Source organism: Lynx canadensis, chromosome B2 (genome assembly GCF_007474595.2).
Source record: "Lynx canadensis isolate LIC74 chromosome B2, mLynCan4.pri.v2, whole genome shotgun sequence".
Lineage (NCBI taxonomy): Eukaryota > Metazoa > Chordata > Mammalia > Carnivora > Felidae > Lynx > Lynx canadensis.
Window position 1 is genome coordinate 3,461,826 of NC_044307.1, and position 26,711 is coordinate 3,488,536.

Sequence of the window (26,711 nt, forward strand, 5' to 3'; positions counted from 1 at the left end):
GTGCCTTGGGGACACCGTAGGCAGAATGTCAGCTTCATAATATGAGGGCCTTGAGCTCAATCCTCAGAGAAAGCATAGCACTTTGCAAAAACAAAACCAAACACAAAAAAACAAAACTGCAGAAGTAATCCAACATGATCGTTACTCTTATTGCTATTAGAGTCACACAAGAAATATCTTCTCTAAGCGCCTGTCGCTTCATGGAATTTTTTCCTGCCTATAAGGAAACCCACTTGGGTTGTGACCCCACAACGTTTCTTTATAACACTCAGAGCTTTTCAAAAGAAAAAAAAAAAAAAACCTCCATTAACTTGACCTAAACACAACAGGGCAAGCGTCTCTCACAACCTTTTAAAAATAAGCAGCGGGGGGCGCCTGGGGGGCGCAGTCGGTTAAGCGTCCGACTTCAGCCAGGTCACGATCTCGCGGTCCAGGAGTTCGAGCCCCGCGTCAGGCTCTGGGCTGATGGCTCGGAGCCTGGAGCCTGTTTCCGATTCTGTGTCTCCCTCTCTCTCTGCCCCTCCCCCGTTCATGCTCTGTCTCTCTCTGTCCCAAAAATAAATAAATGTTGAAAAAAAAATTAAAAGAAAAATAAGCAGCGGGAGGAAGTCACAAAATCGAATATTAAATCCAAAAGCAACATGGTCTCAGGGCACCAGGCAGTAAAAATAATAAATGTTGAGTGGCTACACTGTTCAGGAAGACGAAGGACTTACCAGACATCAGTGCGTGTAGTTAGACGAGAGTCAAAAGATTTCCTTTCTTTTCTCAGTCTTTGGGGGAAGCTTGGGACGGAAAGAAAAGGCAACCCCTTGAACTTGCACATCTTGCACCCTGGATCTTTAGTGGGCTGAGAGAGCAGCCACATGGTGGGTGTTACCTGGGCTCCAACAACAGGAATCCACCTGCTGCAATCGCTTGATTGACCGACCTGCCAAGAATGTTGTTCCAGTTCCAGTAGGCAAGCAACTCATATAAAATTATAAAATGGCACCGGATTAAGTTAACAGACGAACTGTATTTCCATTCGACACTATTGTCCCGATCTCTTAACGGGTTTCCATCGGTTTTCAAACACCGAATACTCAACTAGTCCTCATCATTTGCTTTACCAGACAAAACCACATGTGTGGCTGGCACCCTCCATTCAAGAGACCCAGCTACCCTGAGGTTGGTGCCCAGAGGAAACAGCTACTAGAAATGCCCATGGGTCGTTTACCCTTCTGTTGGGCAGGTGAGTTGAGGCGAACAGTCAGATTTAAACTCCCCAAGCCAAGCTTCTTTTCTATTGTTTGTCGAAATGTAAAACACACAGCAAGAGTGTACAAATAACAAATGTAGATCTCAATAGCTCTGCGGATGTTCTTTGATGCTTCTGGTCTATTGAGGAGAACATACCCTCTACCAACTCATCCAGTCTCTGAAGACTTTGCGAAAGAAAGATAGAAAGATAGAAAGAAAGAAAGAAAGAGAGAGAGGAAAGAGAAAGAAAGAAAGAAAGAAAGAAAGAAAGAAAGAAAGAAGAAGGAGGGAGGGAGGGAGGGAGGGAGGATAATTCAGGAAGTAAGTAAAATGACGGACATCCACGATCGCATCCTTCCATCACCCCCCCTCCCTCCTCCCGCTCTCTCGTGCCTTCACCGCTCCTCCCTCTCCTCCCCTCCCACCCCCCTCTCCCTCCCCCCTCCCTCTTCTTTCTTCCTTCCTTCTTCCCTCCCTCCCTCCCTTTCTTCTTCCTCCTTCCCTCCCTCTCCCTCTCTCTTTCTTCTTCCTTCCTTCCTTCCTTTCGTCTTCTTTCTTCTCCATTTACGGGTGAGGCGAAAAAAAAAACTCAACTGGTGAAGCAACTCGGTGTTGGGACGTAATCCTTCACGAATCTCTCACATTTCTTCATGTATTGCTAGCAAGGCAATGAATGCCCCCTTTGTTCTGGATTTTCTTTCCAAGGATGCTTGCACAGCAAACACTCTTGGAAGACAGAGACAATGTCTCTCCAGAGCAATGGACAGGCGTGCTTACATCCATGGGTTTAGGGTTTCTCTCTTGTAACAGAACCCACACGTGTACAGATGCCATGGTTTTGCCCTCTGCAAACTAGAGCCAGGGAACCAGAGGAAAAAATGCTGATAATCCAGTTATTGCTACTACTAGAATAATAGACTTTCCATTGTCTGGGACCCAGGAGTCTCGTGAATTACACCAGCGTCCGTGAAACTGCATGCGGCAGGTTTAGCTGGCACGTTGGGTAAAACTTTGGACCCTTCACATTTCTTGGCGCTCATCAACCCCACGCTCCCTTCTTCCTCCTGCATATTCTTTACCTTGGTTAATTACACAACCACCCACATGAATCCAAAGCTGGAAGTTAGATGCCTTCTCAGACTCCTTTCCTCGCCCCACTCCTCCGTATCCAACCCATCACCAAGTCTACCCTTTAAATACTCAAGAGGAAGTGGGGGCAGAGAATTTTGTGAAAAGTTCCTTTCCTGCTCCCATCCCATCACCCAAATTCAGGCTCCTGCCATCTCTGTGGGGAGTATGACAACAATTTTCTAGCTATCTTTTTCAGCAAAGGGGACAGCTGATTTGCTACTTCCTCATCTCTAGGGCTGAATAAAGCAGTATATTTTCCAGTCAGGAAACCTCTCCTTCCAACATCCTCCCTCTAATTCCACCATCCAAAGCCCAAGTGACACAGAGGTTTTTGTGACCTGCAAGTCTGGACAGGCTTTCCCCCAGGGCTGAAGCTTTTAAGACAGACAGGATAAAATCTGAAATCCTTCGCAGGAGAAAGGCCCTTTGTGCTTTGTGTCTAATGTATTCTCCCCCATCCCATGCTTCTTTGCTCTTGTGCGTTATCTAACCACAGCTTAACCGGTCGCTGCCGGGGCAGTGGAATCAAAGGTGGTGCTTAGAGCTAAGTCCTTTGTGCAAAGGCTCCTTTAAGTCTTTCTTCGCAGGGATGTATGATTTAGAAACTGTGGAGCCAAACCTCGGAGCTTTTCACTTGTGGTTTTTGTTTTTTTTTGTTTTTTTTTTTTCCTACTTTTCCTCAGATGGGAGAGGTTTTTCTCCACCTCTGGAGAAAGGCCTTCTCACTCTCTGCTGAGGACAAGGCCCTTGTGCCTGAGCTGTAGCCGTGGCCACGATCGAAGCTCTCTAACTGCTGAATAAATCAAGGGATTGCCCCCTAAAATTATGTCATCATGCCCGAGTCCCCCCTTTCTCCTCACTTTGCAACCCCCGACTCCCTACACCCACCGAATTTTCCCTTCCTTTATCCCGCAGCTGGAGGGTGCGGACGGCACTCCTTAGCACTCACATCTAAAGGCATTCGTACACACAAGTAGATGCAGATATGTTATTTACATAGCGGATTACACATTTAGTTCGATGCATAAGTAACCGAAGTTCATACAGTCAATAATACTCTATTACACAGCTGCCAGTTTTGCTAAGAGAGTAAATCTTGAACATGCTCATCACCCAGAAGGTTTTTTGTCACTGTGTAAAATGACAGACGTTGGCCACACAATGGCAGCGATCATTTCACAAGGTGCACAGACACCGAGTCCCTACGTGGGGCGGTTGAAACTAACACAGTATTCGTCAACTGTACCTCGGTCAAAAAGTGAATTAAAAAATGCCTGAAGCCATGGGCTCCACTCTGATTCATTTTGGGGTCCCTCCAACACTTCATGTGATCGGCTTTACCGCGGTTCCCCGAAAGAAACCTGAACGGGCACATGCAAAGTAATAGTTGAATTGCCACTATCCACTTCTCTGGGGTCCCTCAACGGGCCAGACACCGCGTTAAGCGCTTTTGCAGGGTTTCTTACCTTGGGGACTGGTGGACATTTGCACCTTTCAGATCTCCGAGCTGGAGCTGAAATCTGGCTGTACCCTTAACCTAGGAACGTAGGGAGCCAACCACCGTCAGGAGCGTCTGTGGTTCCGTCACCAGCAGAAGTCACAGACATTTTCCCACTGAGGAGAACAAAGGCAGGAGAAATGTGGCTTCGATTACACCCTCTCACGACCTGCATCCACTGCTAGGCGCCTGAGGCCCCCAGAACGGAACTCAGAAAGGAACTCACCGCTGCCTTGCTGTCGCTGTCGTATTAAAAACAAAAAGCAGCCTTATCTTAACCACAGCCAGGCTCCCAAGGCCCTGTAGACGCTGCGTTCAGCGGACAGAAATTTCCTTAGAGACTCAGGTTATCTCTACCTTCCTTTCCTCCACAAACCCAAAAACAGAGAACCCGGCACTCCTCGCAACCCCAGGGCAGCTCTCCCTGCCCGCGGGTCCTGTCCCCGGGCGGTTTTATACAATCACCTTTTGGCACCCAAGACGTCTCCAGACTTGTTTCTTGACCGCTGGCTCACGACCCCCCCCCACCAAACCCATCCACGGCTCGTACTTGAACAGGATGCCCGTTATCTACACCGCAGGCCTCACTATCTCCAAGTCTCACGGACGGGACGGGCCCCGGGTGGCGGCACCAGCACGGGAGGCTCTGAGCAAGAGAGGAGGAAACGTGGGAGACCAGCCCCGAGTCCTGAACATTCTGTCCCCCGGTTCCCAACCGGCGGTGAAACATGGGGGGGGGGGGAACCCAACCCCTCGGGGATGGTGGCTGTCCTCTCTGTCTCTGTCTCTCTCTGTCTCTGTCTCTCTCGAGTCGCTTGCTCTGGTGTCTCGAGATCGTACTTTTCCCTTTAATAAACTTTCCCGCTTGTGTGGCTGGTCGTGCTGCACGCGTGTCCTTGAATTTCTTGTGACAAGACCAATACCCTTCGGGGACTCCTTGGGTGGGTCTTCCCAGTTCACCCCAGGGGTGGGTGGGTGGGTGGAGGCCCCAGGCCCCGGGGTCTTCCCAGTTCACCCCGTAACAGAACTGGGAGGGACAGGGGTGGATCCAGGAAAATATGTTTCCCTCCTTCGGCTTTCTAGCTCTGCCAGGACCATTGACTCACTTTCGAGGGTCAGAATTGTCATTCTGGAAAACTCTAGATCGCTCCGTCTATTTGGTGTCAGACACCCACATGCTCAAAATATTCACGGACCAGGGTGTTAATTGAGGAATTTGCAGACGGGAAAAGTGGGCAGAGAGGTTTCAGGGCTGATATATTATTTCCTAATTTGCTCTCCCCGCTTAGAAATATTTGGCTAAGACCCTAGCCTCTTTGTACAGAAAAAAATAATAATAAATAACCCTTTCTAGCTTTGTGGTGCTAGAGATACGCTGAAATTCTAAATTCCATATGACCACTTGATGAGGGAAACGAAGGCAAGAGAAATGCAGTTTAAATCTCCTTGCCGCTTGCAGCCGACTGCTAGATGTGCAGACCGTGACCTTGAGGCCCTCATGGCCGCCCTGCTGCCTTCATGTTTTTGTTTCATTAAAGACTAAAAGCAACCTTATCTTAACAGCAGCTGCCCCTCAACGTCCTGAAACCTTGCTTCCAAATTCCTCAGAGACTGACTTATCCTCACTCCCACTGACTTGAAAGTACGTAACCAGTCACTCCTCACAACCCCCCGGGGCAGCCCTCTCTGCCCCCTGGGTCCTGTCCCTTTGCTGTAGTAAAAGCACCTTTTTCCACCAGAAAACACCTCAAGAATTCTTTCTCAGCCATTTGCTCATGACCCTCACTTTATAATTTTATCACTGTGGCGCCCTTACGTGGGGCTTTGAGTTTTTTCATCTGGACTCTGAGCCCCAGCGCTAACTTGGTGATTCCTCTCCTCTTTCCTTTTATTTCAGGGGCTTTTGCAGGAACAGTTTCATGTCAGTTTGCTCCGGCCGCAGGCCTCTGGTGCCCGAGGCTTCTCCGCAGGGAGGAGAAAGGCTGCCTTTTGGCTGGAAGTTAGTACCCTGGCAGGAATGGTAAGACCAGAAACTTGATGCCCTCTCTTTATTCCTGTCCTTATACCAACTTGTCCGTCTTGGGCGTGGGACGGCCACCTAAGTCACCAGGACGGCTGCCACTCTTAAGACTCCCTTGTGAGGTTTCCTCTTCGTTGGTCTAATGTGGGCCCCTCCAGATCCCTGGTCCAGCCGCCTCTGGCCCAGAGAACGCCACTCAGAGCCGGCCGAAACCAGTCCGCGCATGATTAAATTAGATCCCAACTGGGGACTGTTTCCTAGGGAAGTCGGCTGTAAGGACGACATGTGTTGGAACGTCTCTTAGACCCTGATGGGTTCCTGTCTTTACTATTTTTCATCAGGGCCCCTACTGACTACTGAAATTATCATTCCTGCAGGAAACCAAGCAAATAGACTGAGATACCCTAGGTCCAGCTGTGAATGGCCCTAAATCATGCCCCGGATTTGAAGGCCTCTTGTAAAATGTGTTTGGCCACTAACCAGGCTGATAAACTCCCTCCTGACACACTGAGGACTGTCTAAACAGGCCTCCTCTGTAAGGAGCCCCTCCCGGGTAGTGGGTAGCAGGAGTTTTGTTTCATTCTCGCCCTAATAAATTTGGTGCCTGTGCCGCTCTTAACCTCGTTCGTGGGTTCCATCCTTCGGCTCCATCAGAACACGATCCTGGATTTTTAAAAATGCAGTACATCCCCCTGGAATTTAGTGTCCTTTCATTACCACCTGTCTTCGCTGGAAATCACAACTGTTTAGCGTGTGGATAGCTTGCATTTGATTGTTTTCTAGTGGTATCTTGGGCAATTTCCTTAATTTACTCAGAAACTGGATGGATTACATTTGAAATTTATACCGCTGATCTTTCCAACAATGAGGGGCTTTCTAACCCCCCGAGTTGTAGACCTGGGTCTTAATACGGATTTTACCACTCACTGACCTCAAGGCAAATTAATCTGTTTGTCTCAAGTGTCACTAAGTGTAAAGTAAAATGGGGATAATAATATTCAGCTCATAGGGTCATGGAAATAAACTTACGCATGGGAATCACTGGACACAGTGTTTGGCAAACAGTGAGCACTTGAGAACTTCCTTACTGTAAAAAAAAAAAAAAAAAAAAACCTGCTAGAATTTACTTGGTGATGCATTTAAATCATTCTTTGGATTCAACAATTTATTGACCACCTACTATGCACCGTGTTCTCTTAACCTCTTTGCAAATGTCATTGCTCTTTCTAGAAGGCTTTCTTTCCCCCACTCCTTCTTGCTTAAAGGACTGCTTGCTTGACTAACTCCTGTTTGCATTGTGCTGCTTAAGTGTCAAACAACCCAGGACCCCTTCCTGCCCTGGCATCACGGTCAGGATCTTCTGCGGCATTAGCCCCACACCAGGCACAGTACCGTGTGGTGACTTTACTGCATTTGACTTTGGACTCTGAGGACAGGGCATGTTTTTCTTTGACCCCGATCTGTTGCTTGGCAAAGAGAAGGCACAGATACATGTTTGCTGGTTACCAAGCAAAATGAGGTGGGGACAGTTGAGCAGCGGGACAGACGGTAAGACAGCTTGATAAAATAGTCTCATGCTACTCAGTGACAGCCATTTCGCGGATCTTCCTCCAACTTTTGTCCGTCCCTTGCAGCCTATTGCCTGCCCACACATCGGTGCCCCCACACCCCCCTCCACAACTCAGATTGTTATTCTCTGTCTGAAACTCTAACAGTATCCCATAATGTTCAGAGACACTCTTGTCCACCCTCTTTCCAATTCCTCTTCTCCTTCCTTGCTCTCCCTCAGCGAGCCAAACAGCCAAACACATTGTCACCTCCTGCCTGCATTTGCCGTTCCCTCTGCTGGAACGCTTTTCCCTCCTGTGGACCTCTCTTCTTCCTTTATTTCATTAAGGGTTCCGCTCAGGTGTCATCCTCATCAGGGAGGACTTCCCTAACCACCCTATCTACATAGCACCCACTTTTAAGGCCCCTCGTCACATAAGTTTGGGTATTTTCTACCCCTCCCCCCACCAGAATAGAAGCTTGGCGAAAGCCGCCTTTGTTTTGTTAGTTGTTGTGCCCCAGCAACTTGGACGATGCCCAGCGTTAGAAAGAGTAAAAGAGGGAATAACACTGTGTAGAAGCAAAACTGTTTGCATATACACAACATATGGTTTACTTATGTAGAAAGCCCAAAAGAATATACACACATATTACACGAATGAGAGTTCAGCAAAGATGCTGGATACGAAAATCAACTAGCTAGAAAATGCAGGAACTAAAAACATACCACAAAAACAGCATCAAAAAGTATAAAGTCCCTAGGAAATATTAACAATAGACATTTATGGAGAAAATTATAAAACTTTATTGAAAGACACTTAAAAAGGTTAAATAAATGAAGAGCTACATCATGTTCAAGGGAAGACTCGACGTTGTAATTAGTCTATGAATTCAATATAAGTCCAATAAAAATTCCAGCATTTTTGTTTTGTTTTAGAACTGGTCAAGCTAGGGGCGCCTGGGTGGCTCAGTCGGCTAAGCGCCCGACGTCGGCTCAGGTCACGATCTCGCGATTCGTGAGTTCGAGCCACACATCAGGCTCCGTGCTGACAGCTCGGAGCCCGGAGCCTGCTTGGGATTCTGTGTCTCCCTCTCTCTCTGCCCCTCCCCTACGCACACTCTGTCTCTCTCTGTCTCTCAAAAATGAATAGACATTAAAACAAATTTAAAAAGAAAAGGACTGATCAATCTAATTCTCAAAGTTGTAGCAAATCTAATTCTAAAAGCCGTTAGCAAACGGCTGAGGATGGCCACGATGCTCCCGAAGAAGACAAGTCTGGTGGGGACTTTATTTTGGAGGTGGAGGCGAGATTTGTCCTGAGATACCAAGACCTCTTTCTAAAAGCTGTAGTGCTCAGGACTATATTGCGCTGCCGTGGGGTTGGGCAAACTGACCAGTGAGTCAGAAGAGAGTCCCCACCCGCCCTGCCCCGCACCCACCCACCCCCAAGAGACTCCATTTTCGAAAGAGCTGGTGTTCCGGACCCATGGGAAGGAATGAACTCTTCAGAAAATGGCGCAGCGACGACCACGGCTCATCCACCTGGACACAGTATTATATTGAACTTCTATCTCATACTTTGCACGCCGATCAGTGCAGAGAAGACTGCGGACGAGTGTGAAACGCAAAACTATGTTTAAGGTGCAGGAAAGAACATCTCTAGGGCTGTGGGTAGGAAATGATCCCCCTCCCACCAGGCTAATATGCATTCAGCTTTTATGAGAGACTTTCCAGGACCAGCCACTTCCAGGAGGACACGGGTGACAATCAATCCACACAACGCCCGACAACATTCAAACTCCCCCCCCCCCGCCCCCCCCAAGTCAACGGTCTTCTGCTGCTCTTCCGAAAAGGTGACGTTCTCGGGAGGCGTGGATATTTCGCATGAGGTACGTGAGATCTTTTCACGGGTCAACTCTGACGTGGGGGCGAGGAGCTTAAAAGTCCAGGATGGCCACTGGGATCGCCCGCCAACTACACACAGGGATCCTGGCTCTTTGGGGCAACGCCACGTTGCTGTTACGGCCAGAAGGCCTGAGTGCGATCACCCGACAGGAGGCTGGGGGCGCCAAGGCCGCGTCATGACTATTCCAGGAAGGCCAGTGTATGCCGCTCGCCTCAGGAGAGAAGCCATGAGGTTTTGCTTCTGCTTCTGAGCCCGGGGGGGCTGACAGGAGACCCCTCCCGGGAACCGAGAATAATCTTCAACAGTGAGGACACGAGGCGCCATCTCCCCCCATTTCAATCGGGCCCCGGAGACATTCTGTCAGCGGGATTTGCGCTTTCCACAGGGGACAACAACAATGCGTCTTGTATGCCAATGGCGGAAGTTGGAAATAGGAGCCCAAGTTCTACACTTTTATAAAAGCTGATTGAAGACAGACAGTATCTCGAACAGCAGCGTCACTAGAAGTTGAGTTATGAAAAAAGTACATTTCATTTGGCGTCCCCGCTGCCTTCTGCTTTCTGTGACGGGGCCGTGGAAGCGTCCGGGTTCTTCCCGGCCTTGTCCCCGGCCTTGTCCCCAACCCTGTCGCCCTCTGCTTTCCCCTTTCTCCCCTTGGGCCGCTTCTCGGCCTTCCTGGCAGCGGCCTTTGGAGGCCTGGCTTCCGGTTTTGGGGGAGCGGGTTTGGCAGACAGCCGCGCAGATCTCCTCTGCGGCTCACCCTTCACCTTGGCTTTGTCACCTTTAGCATCGCCTTTTGCCTTTCTCTTGGGCATGGTGGCGGGTGGCTTCGCCAGGCCAGGGAGGGCGGCGGCTTCTGCCTTCCTCACACTGCTTCCGGGAAGATTTCTGTAACAAACACAAAGCGTGTAAGCCATTACGGGATGGACGGACAGATGGAACTGCATTAACATTCAAGGTTGACTGTATTAGAATGAAGAACTTGTACAAATCGAAGATAGTATAAAAAAGTAAAAGGATAGGTTCCAAGCTGGGTAAAGATATTCCTAACACACAGAACTGACAAGGGATCCAAATCCAGAATATACAAAGAATTCCTGGGGCGCCTGGGTTCAGTCAGTTGAACCTCCAACTTGGGCTCAGGTCATGATCTTAGAGTTCATGAGTTCGAGCCCCGTGTGGGTCTCTGTGCCGACAGCTCGGAGCCTGGAGCCTGCTTGGGATTCTGTGTCCCCCCCCCTCTCTGCCCCTCCCCAAGTTGTGCTCTGTCTCTCAAAAATAAACATTAAGAAATTAAAAAAAAAAAAAAAAGAATGGCTACAGATCCACGAGAGAAGGGCAAAATGAAAATTTTAAAACAATGAGCAAAAGTGTTTACAAGAACTTCTTAGAAGCAGCACGAATGGTGCATAAGCACGTACGAGTATGCCCAACCTCACTAGTAACACAGAGAAAGACACACTGACATTTCACGGCCATCAAATTGGTGGAAACTAAATGGCCTGACAAAATCAAGCGCCCAGCAGATGTGGAACAATTAAAGCATCATGCACTGCTGGGCTGTGCTGTTTATTTGTGTGTAAATTAGTGTATTAAATTTGAAAATATCCTGAAAAGCAATTTCACTTCTGGGTGTTTACCTAGAGGAATTCTTGGAGATGAACACAGGAAATCCCTATGAGAATGTTTACGAACCTCTACACCACCCACTGGCCTTTCGGTAGCAGAAGAGATCAATCCATTATTAGCATCGTTGCAAAGGAACGCGAGTCAGCAGCAGAAATGAAGAGATTAGGATGAATCTCAAGCACGTAATGTTGAGCAAAAACAACAGATTGCCAAATATGTACAGTATAGATCCACTGACAAGCATACAGCCAAATGACATGTCTACACCGCATGCATGTAGTAAAACCAAAACAGAAAACAACAATGATAACAAAAGAAGGGATAAAGGTAAAAATCGGGACAAGAGCCACATCGAAGGGCATCGAGAAAGAGCCGGTGGCTGGAGACAGGGTGGGGGTCCAGAGGAAGGGATGAGGTAGCACTCTCTTCCTTGGACTGGGGGTGGGACAGGAACACACAGAAGCACACAGAACAGAAGGTGATTTATTTGGGGTCGGGTAATTAGGACCCGGGGCTGTGGCTGCCATTCCCAAGTGGCATGGGAACTCTTTTAAAGCTTTAGGCCAAGTCTAGCGGCTCAGACCTCTGCCCACCCCCCACCCTTGAACCATTTCCTGGGGAATTCTGTAACCTCTGCCCTGCCCCACTCCACAACGTTTTGAGGAAAAAAAAAAAAATTACCTTGTCCCTAAACTGCTCCAAAGTTCTGTTGTGTTCTTTTGCTGGACCTCACTATCTAGATACTTCGTGGGCAAACCTGATCCTTGAGCAAACCTGTTTTGATTTTATGTTCCTTGGCTAACAAAAGGACCCACCTGTAAGTCGTGCTAACGTATCAAATTAGCCATTTTTCTCCCCACTTTTTCACCATGGCTAGAGCCGCTGAAAATTTTGTTTCTCCCTTCCTCCTCGTGCAACAGAGGGAGAAATATATTAGCATGAAGAAGAAAGAGCCAAAGTGCCTGAATCTGTCAGTGTTGCCCTTGGGACCTGGTGAGGGACTTTGGGAACAGGGAAGGATATGAACAGGAGGGACAGTTGTATTCTCATGCTGAACAGCAATGCAGTGAAAAGCTAATGTGAAATTAGCAGGACCCTTCTCTCCCCTTGCAGCGCCCTTCGCCCGCCTCTAAATATTCTAAATTCCTGAGGGTCACGAAGCCCCTGCTGCCACAGAAGCGCAGCATGGGTCTGCCGGTCCAGGGGACTCGCCCGCCCTCGTCCGAGGACACGCGGCCCAGACATTCCGTGAACTTAGGCCTAATTTATCCTCTTTTTATTTCCTCTCCCAAACGTACCACTAAAGAAATGCTTGAACGATTCTTAGAGAACAAAAGGTGTGTGTGTGTGTGTGTGTGTGTGTGTGTGTGTGTGTGTCTTAACCCAAATTCTGGCGCAATACAGAAAATGATTTTTAAAGAAAATAATTGAGGAGGCTAGAGATCCCACAGGCTAACGCTGCGTGTGGTGACGGTGTGCCTGGAGAGGGACAGGCAGGGAGACAGCTGCTCTTAAGATGAAGGGACCAACGTTGAGAGATCTTTTACGGCATGAAAATCATTTGGTCTGGTGCTAGGGTGGCTGGGTTTATCCCTGTTGTCCTGGCATAATTATTTAAAAAAATTGTTTTTTCTTAATGTTTACTCATCTCTGAGACAGAGAGAGACAGAGCATGAACAGGGGAGGCGCAGAGAGAGGGAGACAGAATCCGAAGCAGGCTCCAGGCTCTGAGCTGTCAGCGCAGAGCCCAATGCGGGGCTCGAACTCATGACCTGAGCCGAAGTCGGACGCTTAACCGACCGAGCCACCCAGGCTCCCCGCGTACAGGGGGCTTTTGAGGGCAGTGAAACCATTCTGTATGTTACCGTAATGGTGGATACGCGACATTAGGCATTTAGCAAAACTCCACTGTATACAAAGAGGGAGGCCGAATGTAGACTGTGGACTTCAGGTAATTATGTGGGAATCCTGGCTCATCGATTGTAACACATGTACCACGCCAGTGCAAGTTGTTAATAAGAAGAGAAACTTTAATAATAGGAGAAACTGTACTTTGTGCTCAATTTGTCTGAAAGACTAAAACTGTTCTTAAAAAAAATGAAGTCTACTGATTCAAAAAAAAACAAAACAACCCCCCCCCATATTTTAAGAATTAAAACAAGACGAAATAATTTGTCAGACAATAAAATATAGAATTCACAGGGCGACAAACATTCCATCGTGTATGTCAGAGGGAAGAACTATTACGGGCTGGCAGATAAATCTACCTAATGTTGTAACTGCGGGAATCCAGAAATAGGACTTTCCATGGCTATCTCCAGGGCAAGAAATGATCAAGACAGGGCAACAATGTTTCAAGTTTTAGGAATTTAACAGTCCCCCTTTGTGAATACAGCTTTGTCCTTGGAAGTGCTATTGTAACAGAGAACAGAACAGGAACACAGTGAGACTCTGAATCACTCTCTCCCAGGTTGCACACCTCACCGGAGAACTCTTCATTTAACCAGACTGCTTGTTCTGTAACGTCGAGGCTCTCTCTCCCTCAGCAGCCCCCGGGGGAGCGGCAACATCCTTTCCTTAAAATGCTTCTGTTAGCTACGAAGATGTGCATTTTTCCATTAGTAAGAGACCTAGGAAGTTTAAATTAACTGGCAGAAATAGCCTAAAACACCTAATGGTCAAATGAAGAGTAAATCCTAGCTTTCATGTGCAGGAGAAACCTGCTAACGCCGACTTCGAAGCAGCTGTGCTATAATCCTCTGGGAGACGCACTGCTGGGGATTCTCCAAACTGTGTCAACGGGATATGTGATACATCCATCTCAGTCCCCAGAAGTGAGCTCAATTTGCACACCCCCTCCCCAAATTCATAGGTAGAAGTCCTGACCCCCAGGAGCTCATACTGTGACTGCAGTTGGAGGCAGGGCCTTTAAAAAGGCAGTTAAGGTAAAATGAGGACGTAGGGGTGGGCCCCGACCCGACAGCATTCCTGTCCTTATAAGAGGGGATCGGGACACAGACAACACAGAGGGGTGACCATCCAAGCTAAGGAGAGAGGCTTGGGAAGAAACCAAACCTGTCAACATCCTGATGCCGGACTTCCAGCCTTTAGAACTGGGAGAAAATACACTTCTGTTGTTTCCGACACGCGGCCTGTGGCATTTTGTCACACAGCTCCGGCACATTAACGCAGGAGGGGCGAGTGCAAAGACCCTACTGACCTAGAGCACATCCCGGGCGAGATTCCCTGTGAGGTTTGGCACAGCTCTCAAAATCCTTCCCCCATATGGTTTTTTCTCTTTCCTCGCAAGCCTGTCGCCAGTATCCACGGAGCAAATCCCGCCCCATCCAATACATGCCCCACCCCATTCCCAGCAGACTCGCACAGGGCGCATTTTAGCAGCATTTACTGATCTGGATTTCTGGGAGCCAGTTCTAACTTGGGTTCTGGTCTCAATCCCACCCCCAAAGTCGCAAGGCCACCTTCTCTCTGCCTCTTACTCAGGGCAAGATCGTGCTTTGGGGTTGGACGGGAGACCTGGAAGAAGGCTGCTAACGCCAAGTTTGGGGAAGGGAGAATAAAGGACACGACCGAAGGAAAGCTGGTGTGCAAGGCGAGCCGCGGGACAAGAGCCCACCTGGCGTCAGCCGCCGTCTAGGGCCTATCTGTTCTCCACCTGCCAGACGATGTGAGATCAGTCAGGGCTGCAGCCCGAGCTCCCATCTGGGGTTAAGTGAGGGGCACTGGGGAGCGAAAGGTGAGAAAGGGCAGAGTGTCTAGAAGGGTAGGGCAGCTGCATCTTGCCAGGGTTCTCCTGGTCTGAAGAGAAGCAGAGAGCCACGGGTTTCTAAACGAAACTGTCACCCATTTGCAACTGGTTGGCTTGGGGCACACTCGCTTCGGTGTTCCCGTCCACTGGCATCCGAGGACAGATCTCCAACGTCTCCCAGGCCCCTGAGACCCGGGCCTGCTTTCTGGGCACATTAACTCCCTCCTATTTCTGAGTGGCAGGGAAGAGACTGTAAATGAAAGTGTCTTAGATAAATTTCTACCGGCCACCTGCCAAACCTTATTATCTTGCTAACGAGGGAATTAACAAGATGATAAAATCATGTCTTTTTTTTTTTTTTTTTTGGCAGAGACAGGATGAAAATGGAGGAGGGAGAGAGAGAAGGAAAGCTCATTAGGTAAAGACTGCCCTTTCTTATGCCCATAAACACATCACATTGGCATCAGTCATTTCAGGGAACCCAGAGCCCCGCTGACTTGGGAGACTAGGCTCGGCCGACCCTTAAAAGCAAAAAGCAGTGGTGGTCGTGGTAGTAATAATCATCTACGAAGGAAATCCTGAGGCTGTCGGGTGGGATACCAAGACTTCTGTGCCAGAAAAGCCTTTGATGGATCCAATTAACACGCAAGCACACCAGGGGGCCGAGGTCAGAGGCCAAACACCGGGGCTCAAGACCCGATTCCGAGCAGGTGCGGCCCGTGACCCCAAGCTTCGAGGCGACGCGCAGAACCCACCGCGGGTCCGTTTCTTAACTTTCTTCGGGCGGGGAGGGCAGAAGGCCAAAGCGCAGGCAGACCCGGGCCTCCGGGGTCCCCGGGGCGGCGGGGAGGGGGGCTTCCCGCAGGTGAGGCCCCCGGGAGTGGGGGAGACGGACGCCGAGGGGCGGGGGGGCAGGCCAACCCACCCGCCACGGCCCGGCCGGCGCAGTCCCTTCGGCCCCCCGGCCGCCCCCCCAGGTGTCCGCCCCAGCGTCCGGGCGACGCGCCGCCGGAATTCCGCCCCTTCCCAGAGACTCACGCCCGGGCCGGCGGACACACCGTGATTCCGGAGGCGCGGCGGCCGGAGGGTCCCCGGTACACGACCGCCTCGGCGGCGCACCCGAGTCCCGCGGCCGTCCGACAGGCGCGGGGCTCCCAGCCGCGGCCCGGGCGCCGGTGCCCTCGGCTGGGGCGGGGCCGGCGCGGGCCGCGGGGCCGGGGGCGGACGCGCCGAGCGGGCCCCGCCGGGAACAGGAAGGCGGCGGGCGGCGAGGAACCGCTTCCGGGGCTGCGGGCGGCCGCGCGGCCGCGTGCGAGCGGGGGAGAGCCGCGTCGCCGCTCGCGAGACGTCAGGCCGCCGCCCGGGTCCGCGGGACCCCGGCCCAGCTCGGGCGGGGCCGCCTCCGCACCACGGCCCGGCGACAAGACGACAGAAGGCGGGAACGTATGAAAGAAGACCTGAGAGTTTTAGGAAATAAAGGAAACAAAATTTTAAGGAATTAGCCACAAAACGGAGAGAAGAAAAGGAAGCCTTGTTTCCGCCCGGTTTCGAACCGGGGACCTTTCGCGTGTGAGGCGAACGTGATAACCACTACACTACGGAAACACGACGGCGGCAACCTCCCTGCGAGAGCAGTTCTCCCTGCAGAACACGCCGCCGGGCCTGCCAGATGCCTGCAAACGAGCGTCGTTTGTGTGCGCATGCGTCCGTGCACCCGTCTTGTTCGCACCACACGAGCCCGTGGAGAGCGCGGGCCAAACCCTCGCAGTGTACAGACTTGAAACCAAATCCATAACAGTTTATTCTGGAAATGCCCAGATTGGGAGAAAACAAGAGAGGGGCTTCAGCGCTCACGAGTGACCCTTCTCGGTTACTTCTCAATCGGAATAGGCACGCCCCGGGACCGTGCACAGGCCTCGGGCTGCTCAGCGCCACCGCGTGGCCGAGACGCGGAACTTGCTGTGCAGGGGCGTGAGGACCCCCCCCCCCCAGCTGCGGTAAATGCGGCGCTCTTTGGCCCCGGAGAACCTGCAAGGCAGATGTCGCCGTGCCCGAGTTTTCGGGCTCCACGGCGCGCCGCGGTGCTCTGCCAGGGAGAGGCAAAATAGCACGACCCGCCTCGAGCCAGCCAGGAGTCGAACCTGGAATCTTCTGATCCGTAGTCAGACGCGTTATCCATTGCGCCACTGGCCCGCACGGAGGCGTCTGTCGCCGCGGATACTTTCGTGAGGACGCAGGAGCCGGCGGGTCCAGGCGAGGCGCGCTCGCGCCCGGGCCGCGCTCCCCGCTGCCCCGCTGGGCTCCCGGCCGGTCACCTGCAGCCGGGCCGCTCGCTCCGTGGCGTCCGTGCTCCCCTCCGCGGCGTCTTCTCCGCCCGCGACGCCTCGCCATCCACGCGTTCGCCCCGCAACCAGTGTTACCGTCGGAGGCGCCGGAAGTGGAGCCCTGAAGAAAAGCGATGTGGGCCCTTGTCCATCGACAAGATGACAGGGAAGCACTACATGAGGAGAATAATCATGATGAGCATTTGGAGGAAAACAAAAAGATCGGGAAGACCAGGAAGGCCCGGCGGAGACGGTGATTAACGAGAGAGAAATGCGGGTATCAGGGAAAAGAGCCTGGAGGGGCGAGAGCGCGCACAGACCCCCCGCTTGCGAGGACCGTGGATGTGATCTGTTGGGACTTGGAGGTCGTGGTGGGGTGGCGTGATCTGGCGTGCTCTCTTGTCTCTCCTTCGGTCGTTAAAAAATGTGTTTCAGTACTTACCAAGCAAGGCTCTGTGCTAAGCACCTGCTTGCCTGCGCGCCTACCGCTGGGCCTGCGACTCCCAATTTGACACCTTTGAAAGGGGCATCGTCAGCTCGCACGCGTGACTGCGCGTGTTTGCTTTCTCAGGAAGCGAGTAAGCGTCTCCCAGGTGTGCGTTTCAGTCTCCGGAATTCTTGAGAAGTAATCGTCGTCTCCATGCCTGGGTGAGCATCGCGGATAAGTTGACGGCTGTTAACCGAGTGAAACTGCCTGACATCGAGAACATATCCACTGAGTGTAGAAAATAGTCGTTTTCAGTTCATAAGGTTGCAACGGCCCTTAAGAATAATACAGGTGTTCCTGCTCTTTCTGCATAACCTTCTAGTAGACCTAGTTAGGAATCTCCCCCTGGACAATGGAACAGGAGACCTCTGGCCAGGTTTTGTACTTGTATGCCTAGGGCACTTTGGTGGTTATGGACTGCCTCACAGAATAATCGTTTTGGCTAGAAAGAAAAAAAGATAAATACGTACGATTTCAAAGGGAAATCAATTACACTGAAATATGTTACCAAAATATTAAAAACGTGTGCCGTGGCAATATTTTTGCTCCTCTATTAATGCACTAACTGACGATGTACAGCAGGTCTAATCAATACCGTAATTCAAAGCACTAATGAGCATCCATGATATTTAAAGAAATTTGTAACAACTGTAGTTTGATGTGAAATACTTGTGATCTCCAAAAATGACAAAATAAAAAGGGCTGAGATACAACAGTAATTTGTTGCCAACACTCAAGATGGAATAAAACACAAAGTTTCAGTATCAAGTTCGTCAAGATAAATATTTATTTTCCCATCCGAGTTCACAGACTATCGCCTCCCTATAAGAAGCAAAAGGAGATTTCTGTTCTCAAGAGCAGTTTGGAAACACGAACACTCACGCTTGAATTTTGAGAAATGAAGCAAACTGGGGTACTTCTCGGTTCTATTTTACCCTCATCGCATACCCAGGATGGGCAGGCAGGCCAGACCCCAAGGCGTCCCTGGAGCCGCGGGTCGCGTCTTGCACCTCTAAAATGGGCCTCAACTCAGCTAGCTGGAGGCCCCGTCCACATGTTCTCTCCTCGGTGTCTGCAGAGACCTCCCTTCGTTGGGCGGGTTTTGAAAGCTTCAGCGGCCTCCAAGTTCTCCGCGATGCTCACAACCTGACATGAGCCGAGGCATGCTTTCATTTTGTTTTTGGAGAGCTTTCTAGGGGTCACCTTTTCTGAGAGTTCCAGTTTCTAGCGTCAGTCTTTTCTTCAGTGGTTGTATCAGTCAGAGAAACAGAGTCCAGAAAAAAAAAAAACCACAGAACTAGTAAGAGAATATGAATGAATGAATGAATGAATGAATGAACGAATGAATGAATGACTATTTCAAAGCCTGGCGAGTCTGAAATCTGCGGAGCAGGCCTGTAGTTTAGAAAATCTCAGGCAGGAGCTGATGCTACAGTCTTAAGACAGATTTTCTTCTTCCTCCGGGAAGCCTCCATTTTGCTTTTAAATAAAGCCTTTCACCTGGTTGGAAATAATAATTCATGGGAAATAATAATTGGTTCGGCTGGCTGGCTCACCCGTATTACTGAGGATCTTACAGTCAACTCATTGTAACCAGGTTAACCCATGAAGATATTTACAACATATCTTTACAGCAACATCCAGATTAGTGTTCAGTTGAATAACTGGGCACTGTACAGCCTAGCCAAGTTCACACATCAAGATAACCATCGCAGTGCACTGTTCTTCTGGTTTCTCTCTCAAGCATGTGGACAATGGCACTCTCTGCCCCTCCCGTGTTTCTTTACATTATTGTCAGCAGTCGGTGACACAGAGATCCACACCTTCTCCAGTTTCAGATGCGAGGAACAGAGCCAAGTGTGAGAGGCCCTTCCACGGGCTTTGCCGGCCACACTGGGGATTGCGTAGAGGAGAGAATTCGCACCCAGAGTTCTGGAAGCGATTGTTCTAAGTCTCAGTTTTTCCCCCAAGATTTGTCTGCGGCTTGTTAAACAGCTGCTTTGACTTAGCAGCATTTCACTGCCGATTTTGACCGCTGGTGACCAACCAAAGGAAAAACCCCGACCAAATACCGCTCTGCTGTCTTTCTGATAATCTGCCACAGTTTGGTCAAGGCCATAGTAGGTGTGGCTGTGCTCTTTATGATTATGTTGGCTCCCAGCACACTAATAATGTAATGGCTAATCTTATCATATTAAAGAAATAGGTGCTTATTTCATGGAGGCTCAAACCGATTTCATGTTTCATAGACTTTCAGGGTTTTTACTGCAGTGGGAAATCTAGCAGAGTCATGGGCTTTTATACCCCAGCCCTCAACTGTGTGGAGGTGGTGGTTAAGTGCCAAGGGCTGCCTTTTACAGTGTGACAGCGAAATCCTTCAAATGTGGATCCAATTTAGAAATACCGAAAGGCTGATTTCAGCATTATCCCCAGGAGAACAGATTTCGGGCAACACAGCCAATCGTAATTAGAGGTTTCATCTGGGAAGTTACATTCTCGGGTTATGGCAATAATTTGTAAACTCTTGCGAGTTTCACTAACACCCTTTGTTCAAATCTTATTCCCAAGGACAGATTTATTTTACAGAGAATAGAATAAATTGGGGAAGAGTGACAAACACACAAGTCCCCGTGACAATACAGAAGTTCTTGTGAATGCTCTCAATTTGACATCTTAATCAAAACAAATCCTTTGGACCAGTTTTAGGACAAGAAAGCTTGTCTCCCTCTGTAGCTGCGGAGGAGAGGGGGCTGCTTCTCTATCTCTTGCTAAAACTAGATGTTAATCATGAAGTCTCGTATTTCTAAAGTTGCGGCTGTGGGATTCCACTAGTTAGCCTTATAAGCAGAAGCAGGCAGGTGGAACCCAATTTTAGGGAAAGCCATGGGGTAAGGAATGACTGGAGTTTTCATTAAAGACCGTGACACTCAGAACACAGAGTTCGCTTCCCGAGGGAACGGTTCTCGGTGCTGGGGGAAGTTGTGGTGGAAAAGCCGGGCGTCCCCTCCCTGGGGCCCTGGGTCACACTCCCCGCGGAGGCGTGAGAACCGCCCTCCCCGCAGTTTCTGGGACAAGACGCTTTCCGGCGCCTGCGGGAAGGGGCCTCAGTTTTCCTGCAGCCGCGCAGTTTCTTAGGTCTTCTGGGGGCGAAGCGGGGACTGATTCATCTTTTGGGCCTAGAGAAGCCTCTAGGCTGCTCCTGACCCTCAGTGGTGGGAAAATGCAGACACGCACGCAAGGAAAGCAAACATCATTCCTTTTCTATGTCGGTTTGGAAGCAGGCAGGCGTGCCGGCTCCGTGGCTTAGCTGGTTAAAGCGCCTGTCTAGTAAACAGGAGATCCTGGGTTCGAATCCCAGCGGGGCCTTTTGTGGTTTTCCCGCTCCCAGCAAAGAGAATGCGCGATCAAAGTATAACATCAAGGGTAAATTCCCCTACGGAATTTCGTCAAAGTGTTTTATGTGGATTTCAGGGTGGCCACTCTGCATAGAGAGAAAAGAGTTTGCGTTTCTTTCAGGAGAAAGAGTTTCGATCTTCCTTTGTGTCAACACTTATTTTACACGTAATTTTTTTTTTTTTTTTTTTTTGCAGCCAATACTAGAGGAAACTAAGGAAAGCAGAAGGCAAAATCACCAAGTTTAAACTACAAGCAACATCATAATCTCTGGTCACCCGATCCTCTTTCCTGGGGGAATTCCAAACCAATGCACTCTTACAATCGGCAGGCAATATTTGCAGAAAGCGCAGCCTCCGGAATGATTGCTACATGTGCAGCATCTCAATTCACAGCAGCCACTAAAATCCAACCACATCACGCAAGCCGCAAATAACTGATTTAACAGGTGGTGTTGTGCTCAGACTTTTTCGGAAAGGAGCATCAAACTCAAACTATTTGTCACCGGTGATTTCAGAAAAGAGGCGTCAGGAAGAAGCAACTGTCTGTACGTCACAGAGTGGATGGATAGCCCACTGGGACAGGCCGACTTGAAAATGGCAGCCCCAGGCTGACTCCAAGCCGTTCAGGAAGAGCCAAGGCGCAGACTCCCAGGCTGAGTCATGGTGTAGACGTCAGCACTAGAACACTACTTCACCCTGCTACTGAATTTCACTTGACCTTCACCCCCTGCTCCATCAGGGTCCAGGAACACCTTTACCGGGATGCTTCCAGCCCAGAGGCCCTTGACAGAGTGCACGATCTGTACCACTGAGGTAATGGTGCTGGCTCTTGGAGCTCTAGAATATTCCAGGTGAGGACTCTAACCATCTCTCCCCAAAAGCTTGAAAGCCTTTCTACCTCTCCATATATGGACCATGAAAGTGATTTACGTGTACGAGTGGAAATGATTTACAATCCAATGTTTGTTTAGCCTCCCGGTGCCTACTTGTCCAGAGCCAGTTCTATGCAAGCGCCATGCCAGTCGCACATGGGTCATGAATGGTGCTGTAAAAAGCCTGGGGGGAGGGTGCGGCAGACAGTTCAATGGCAGTTGCAGGGTAGTGGCGGGTGATAACACTGGGGGTGGGGGCCCTGGGGGCCGCAGTTCACTAGCCCAGACTGGTGGAGGAAAGAGGTGGGGGAAGACTTCACGAAGAAGTGACACCCATACTGAGCATGGAGGAGATGTAGAGAGGGGGCTGGAGAGAAGGCGTGGAAAAGATGCTCCTGGCAAAGGGGACCGTGGGTGGCTACAGGTGAAGATCCGAGGAAGCGACGGCGGGTGGGAGGAGAGGGGTAGACTGCGTGGCTGTGTGTGTGCAGATCCTGAAACTCTCATAAAGACCACAGATGGACTTGACCTGACCGTAAGTCATCAAATGCTTCACGGGATAAATTTGTTTGCTTGCTTGCCTGCTTCATGTTTTGTTTTGTTTTTAAAGACCACGTGCTACTGGGGCACCTTGGTGGCTCAGCCGGTTAAGAATCTGCCTCTTGGTTTCTGCTCAGGTCATGATCTCATGGTCATGGGTTCAGGCCCCCGGCGGGCTCTGCTCCGACAGTGCGGAGCCTGCTTGCGCTTCTCTCTCCCTCTCTCTCTGCCAGTCCCCTGCTCAAGCCCTCTCTCTTTCTCTCAAATAAGGGCGATCTCCGATCTCCAGAGTTCAGCACAGGCCCCAGCAGAGAGCGGGTGCTCTATTGTAACAAAAAATATCATTTATCAGGTGTTTCTGATTTTCCAGGCAAATAAAGTGTTCTTTGCCAAGCACTTTATATCTACTAAGTCATGCAATCCTCACAGCCTACTTATGAAGTGATGTTCAGTTATTTCCTTCCCTTTACAGAGGAGGGCACCAAGGCACGGGCTTACAAAGTCACTTGCCCGGAAGGTCACATAGCTTATCAGTGGCAGAGTCAGGGGCCCCTGTAGCCTGAAGACCATTGAACCCGTTCGCCCTCCAAGTGTCTCTAAATGCTTCTCTTTGCACCTGTTTGCCATTTCCTCTTTTCTCATATGTTGCCAGGGCCCAAGGGAGGACACTAAATGGGCAGAAATGGACTGGGTGTGTGGCCACCTGGACGATAAGGAGAACCCTCGTTTGCTTGTTCTTTTCTAACCTTACTGAGGACAGTCTTTCTAAGCAATACCAACTCGCTTTTCTTTCAGTGTATGTATGAAGGTTTCTGTGAATTTTGAGGAATTTGGGAGAGGGTAGAATGATTATCAATGATCATAAAACAGATTCCCTCTGTTTTCTGTCCTTGTAACCTGGGATTGGATCGGATTTCTTTTAAAAATGGAATGGTGAGGAGAAAATTCCAGTGGCCTGTGCTTTTTGATTACTTGGGGCTTTGCAAGAAATTATGTTACAATAATATTCACTATCTAAGTTTTGAGTTCAAAATAGAAGCACTGTTAATATTTGTAGCTGTAACTATTGATGCTTAAGATAAGCAGTCTGAACATCAGGAAACTTGAATTTGAGGGATATTTCTGAAGATGTCACTAAACATGAATTTCTACGTGTCTAAATCACATTCCCTGGGTCATAGATCCAGTTCTGAAGTCTAACCTTTTTAACTGTCAGACCCTCATCACCTGTCATTTGCTCCCGCTCTATGTCAAGGAAAGATTCATAATGGAAAACATAGGAAGACGTTCATTGATGGCTTTTTTTTTTTTTTTTTTTTTTTTTTTGTGGTGGCCAGGCGTTGAACCCAGTCTGGGAGTCATCCCTGGGTGAGTAGGCAAACCCACGCTTGCAGATCTCTGTGCAGCAATTAAAAGCAATGGTCTAGATGTGCATACGGCAACATAGGTAAACCTCAAAACCGTGGTAGGATGGAAATGAGGTAAAAATTGAATGGGATACGATGGATGAATGGATAAAGAAGATGTGGTATATATATACAATGGAGTATTACTCGGCAATCAAAAAGAATGAAATCTTGCCATTTGCAGCTACGTGGATGGAACTGGAGGGTATGATGCTAAGCGAAATTAGTCAGAGAAAGACAAATATCACATGACTTCACTCCTATGAGGACTTTAAGATACAAAACAGATGAACATAAGAGAAGGGAAGCAAAAATAATATAAAAACTGGGAGGGGAGGCACCCGGGTGGCTCAGTTGGTTGAGCTTCCTACTTTGGCTCAGGTCATGATCTCACAATTTGTGAGTTGGAGCCCGGGGTCTGGCCCTATGCTGACAGCTCAGAGCCTGGAGTCTGCTTCGGATTCTGTGTCCCTCTCTCTCTCTGCCCCTTCTCCACTCATGCTCTGTCTCTTTCTCTCTTAAAAATAAATAAACATTAAAATTTTTTTGAAAAAAAATAGGGAGGGAGACAAAACATAAGAGGCTCATATATGGGGAACAAACAGAGGGTTACTGGAGGGGTCGTGGGAGGGGGGATGGGCTAAATGGGTAAGGGGCATTAAATATACTGGTGAAATCACTGTTGCACTATATGCTAGCTAACTTGGATGTAAAATAAAATAAAATAAAATAAAATAAAATGGAATAGGATATATGAAACAGTGTCATTTATGTGGATTAAAAACGAAAGCACTGAAACCAAAAATATATGTTCCACAAAAACATTGAGAAGGAAAAAGATACCCTCTCTCCACAAATTTCTTATGGGGGTGGAGGATGGGACATGAACTTGAGAAAAGGGTATTATTAAAAAGAAATCTATAAGCAAACAAAAGAGGGCCCTGCCGACATCAGCGCTTGTAACTTAGGAGTAGTATTCATTCAATTCCTCGAATGTGAGAGGAGAGACAATTACAGAGAAAGGAGATGAAAACTACCAGACCTTACATCATCTTCTACGTACCGAGTGCTTACATTCGAGAGCATAGACAAGAATTTTTTTTTTTTTCAGTTGATCATTCCGCTGTTGGAATATTGGAAAAAGTAGCGGGCCACCTTCCATTGTAAGGATTCGAAAAAAACGACCGCTCTGTCAGGAGTGGGATTCGAACCCACGCCTCCAGGGGAGACTGCGACCTGAACGCAGCGCCTTAGACCGCTCGGCCATCCTGACTCGCTGGCGGGCGGGCTTGCTCCGAATTTATTTGTGTCTCTACCCACACACCAAGCAGTTCCGGATGCGGAACCCTTCCGGGCAGGAGTGAAACGAGCGCTCCTTCGTGAGCCGCGCGCGGGACGCCGGCCCCGGCGTCCCGCGCGCAATAAATAGCACCCGGCTCCGGGCGCGGCCGAGTGGCACCTGCCGTGCGACCGCGGATTCGATTCCAGGCCCCCGGGAGGGGCGGGGCGGGATGCCCGGGGAGAAGGGCGCCCTCCCCCCACAGGGGGCAGAACCCTGCTGAACTCGTGGCACCGCGTCGCCGGAATACGCGCTTTCTCCCGGGAGGTTTGGGGCCGCGGCAGGGGCGCGCAGGCTGCAGCCCTGCCCGCAGGCGCTCGCTGACCCTCCCCCTCCTCCCAGCGGGCGCCGCCCCGGGAAGCGGCGTTAGCAGGCGGGCGAGTGGAGCTTCTCGTTCTGAATTCGTTGAACTCTCTGCACTGAGGATTTGCCGGCATTACTGTGTGGATGTTCTACTGCGGGGAACAGAAGAAGTTTCTGCATCTAGTAAACCTGGCACAGGGGCCCTCGATGCCGGGCCTCTACTGCAGCAACTTCTCTAAGCACACTTCACGTCTGATGGGACCTACCTCGGGGTTTCTTGTCCAGTGTTAGCGTCGGGATGCTGTGGTCAGGACATGCCGACGGGGAGTCGGGGAACCTGGCCGTGAGTTTCAAACAAAGGACTAGTGAGTCAACTGCCTGGAGGCTTGCGGACAAGTCGTTTGGCCCGTGTTGACCTGAGAAACGGCTTTCCTAACAGTTTCATCTAAATTCATGTGAAGAAATACAAAGCTTGAGCGCTTAAATGAAGCATCAAATCCCCGTCCCCAGAGAACCAGTTAGACGCAAGTAGTTCTCAGTCTCACCCAGACCTACCGAGTCAGACATTTGGGGGGTAGAGTCCAGGAATCTGTGTGTAACCAGCACTCCAGGGGATTCTGAGATGTGTCCAGGTTTGAGAGTCACTGGCTGGAGGCACAGTAACCCCGCAATTCTTACCAGAGAAGCTGCTCTGGCGTGAGCTGGTGCCATGTGAAAGCGCGCTCATACTGCCAGCAGCCTCCCCGCCTCATCGAATTGGGGTCCTGAGAGTTCCACCTGAGGACCGTATTCCTTACGGTTTCCCCTTCCCCCCCCGGGTGATTCTAGTGTGCACCCAAGTTCGAGATCATTATTTTAGGATTTAGCTTCAGAAAAAGGCTGAATCCCTTAAGGGTGAGGTGGAGGGGCCGCATTCAGAAAACGTGTTCAGGCCTCCGTGGCCCAGGGCTCTGGCCCCAAATATTTGTAAAACGTGGAGTGCCGCCGGCCAAAGCACGACTCACGGGGGCTGTTCATAGGCTCCGTGTGTGTGCGTGTCCACCTGCGTGGGATGTCTGAAGGTGGATCGTGGGAGATGGCCAGAGATGACCATCAGCAAAGGAGGGTTTTCCCCGGCACCTGAAATGCCAGGGCCCAGCCTTTCCCAGAGATAAGATGGAAACGATCCAGAGAGCACATTCCAATCCAACAGTCGGAGTGGTTGCACGTGAGCATTTTGTGAAGACGAATAGATCTGTCCGGGACGCAGATACGCTTTCCGGGTTCCAGAAGCCCAGCCACACCCAGGCTCGTCTCTTTTA

At 49.9% G+C, this 26,711-nt stretch overlaps 1 protein-coding gene and 4 non-coding genes across 6 annotated transcripts; 1 reads left to right on the forward strand and 4 right to left on the reverse strand.

The window, feature by feature from the left end:
• Positions 1 to 9,154: 9,154 nt before the first annotated feature.
• Positions 9,155 to 15,906, reverse strand: HMGN4 (high mobility group nucleosomal binding domain 4). Of its 2 annotated transcripts, none has more exons than XM_030317027.1 (2): positions 15,803 to 15,906; positions 9,155 to 10,234 (listed from the first exon to the last, which is right to left on the reverse strand). In XM_030317027.1, the coding sequence occupies exon 2, from the start codon at positions 10,159 to 10,161 to the stop codon at positions 9,877 to 9,879; it is 285 nt and encodes a 94-aa protein (XP_030172887.1). In that variant the 5' UTR covers positions 10,162 to 10,234; positions 15,803 to 15,906; the 3' UTR covers positions 9,155 to 9,876. The 2 variants fall into 2 exon arrangements, with proteins under 2 accessions (XP_030172887.1, XP_030172888.1); XM_030317028.1 differs by having other exon boundaries at positions 15,783 to 15,906.
• A 370-nt stretch (positions 15,907 to 16,276) lies between these two features.
• On the reverse strand, positions 16,277 to 16,349 carry TRNAV-CAC. Its single transcript has one exon. It is a non-coding gene; the product is annotated as a tRNA-Val (tRNA).
• A 515-nt stretch (positions 16,350 to 16,864) lies between these two features.
• On the reverse strand, positions 16,865 to 16,937 carry TRNAR-ACG. The gene has a single exon. It is a non-coding gene; the product is annotated as a tRNA-Arg (tRNA).
• Positions 16,938 to 20,847: 3,910 nt separating this feature from the next.
• Positions 20,848 to 20,921, forward strand: TRNAT-AGU. The gene has a single exon. It is a non-coding gene; the product is annotated as a tRNA-Thr (tRNA).
• Positions 20,922 to 24,958: 4,037 nt separating this feature from the next.
• Positions 24,959 to 25,041, reverse strand: TRNAL-CAG. Its single transcript has one exon. It is a non-coding gene; the product is annotated as a tRNA-Leu (tRNA).
• Positions 25,042 to 26,711: the final 1,670 nt, after the last annotated feature.

What these genes read in the sequence shown, in the direction of transcription:
- HMGN4 (XM_030317027.1), bottom strand. Translation starts at nt 10,161, where the DNA reads ATGCCCAAGAGAAAGGCAAAAGGCGATGCTAAAGGTGACAAAGCCAAG.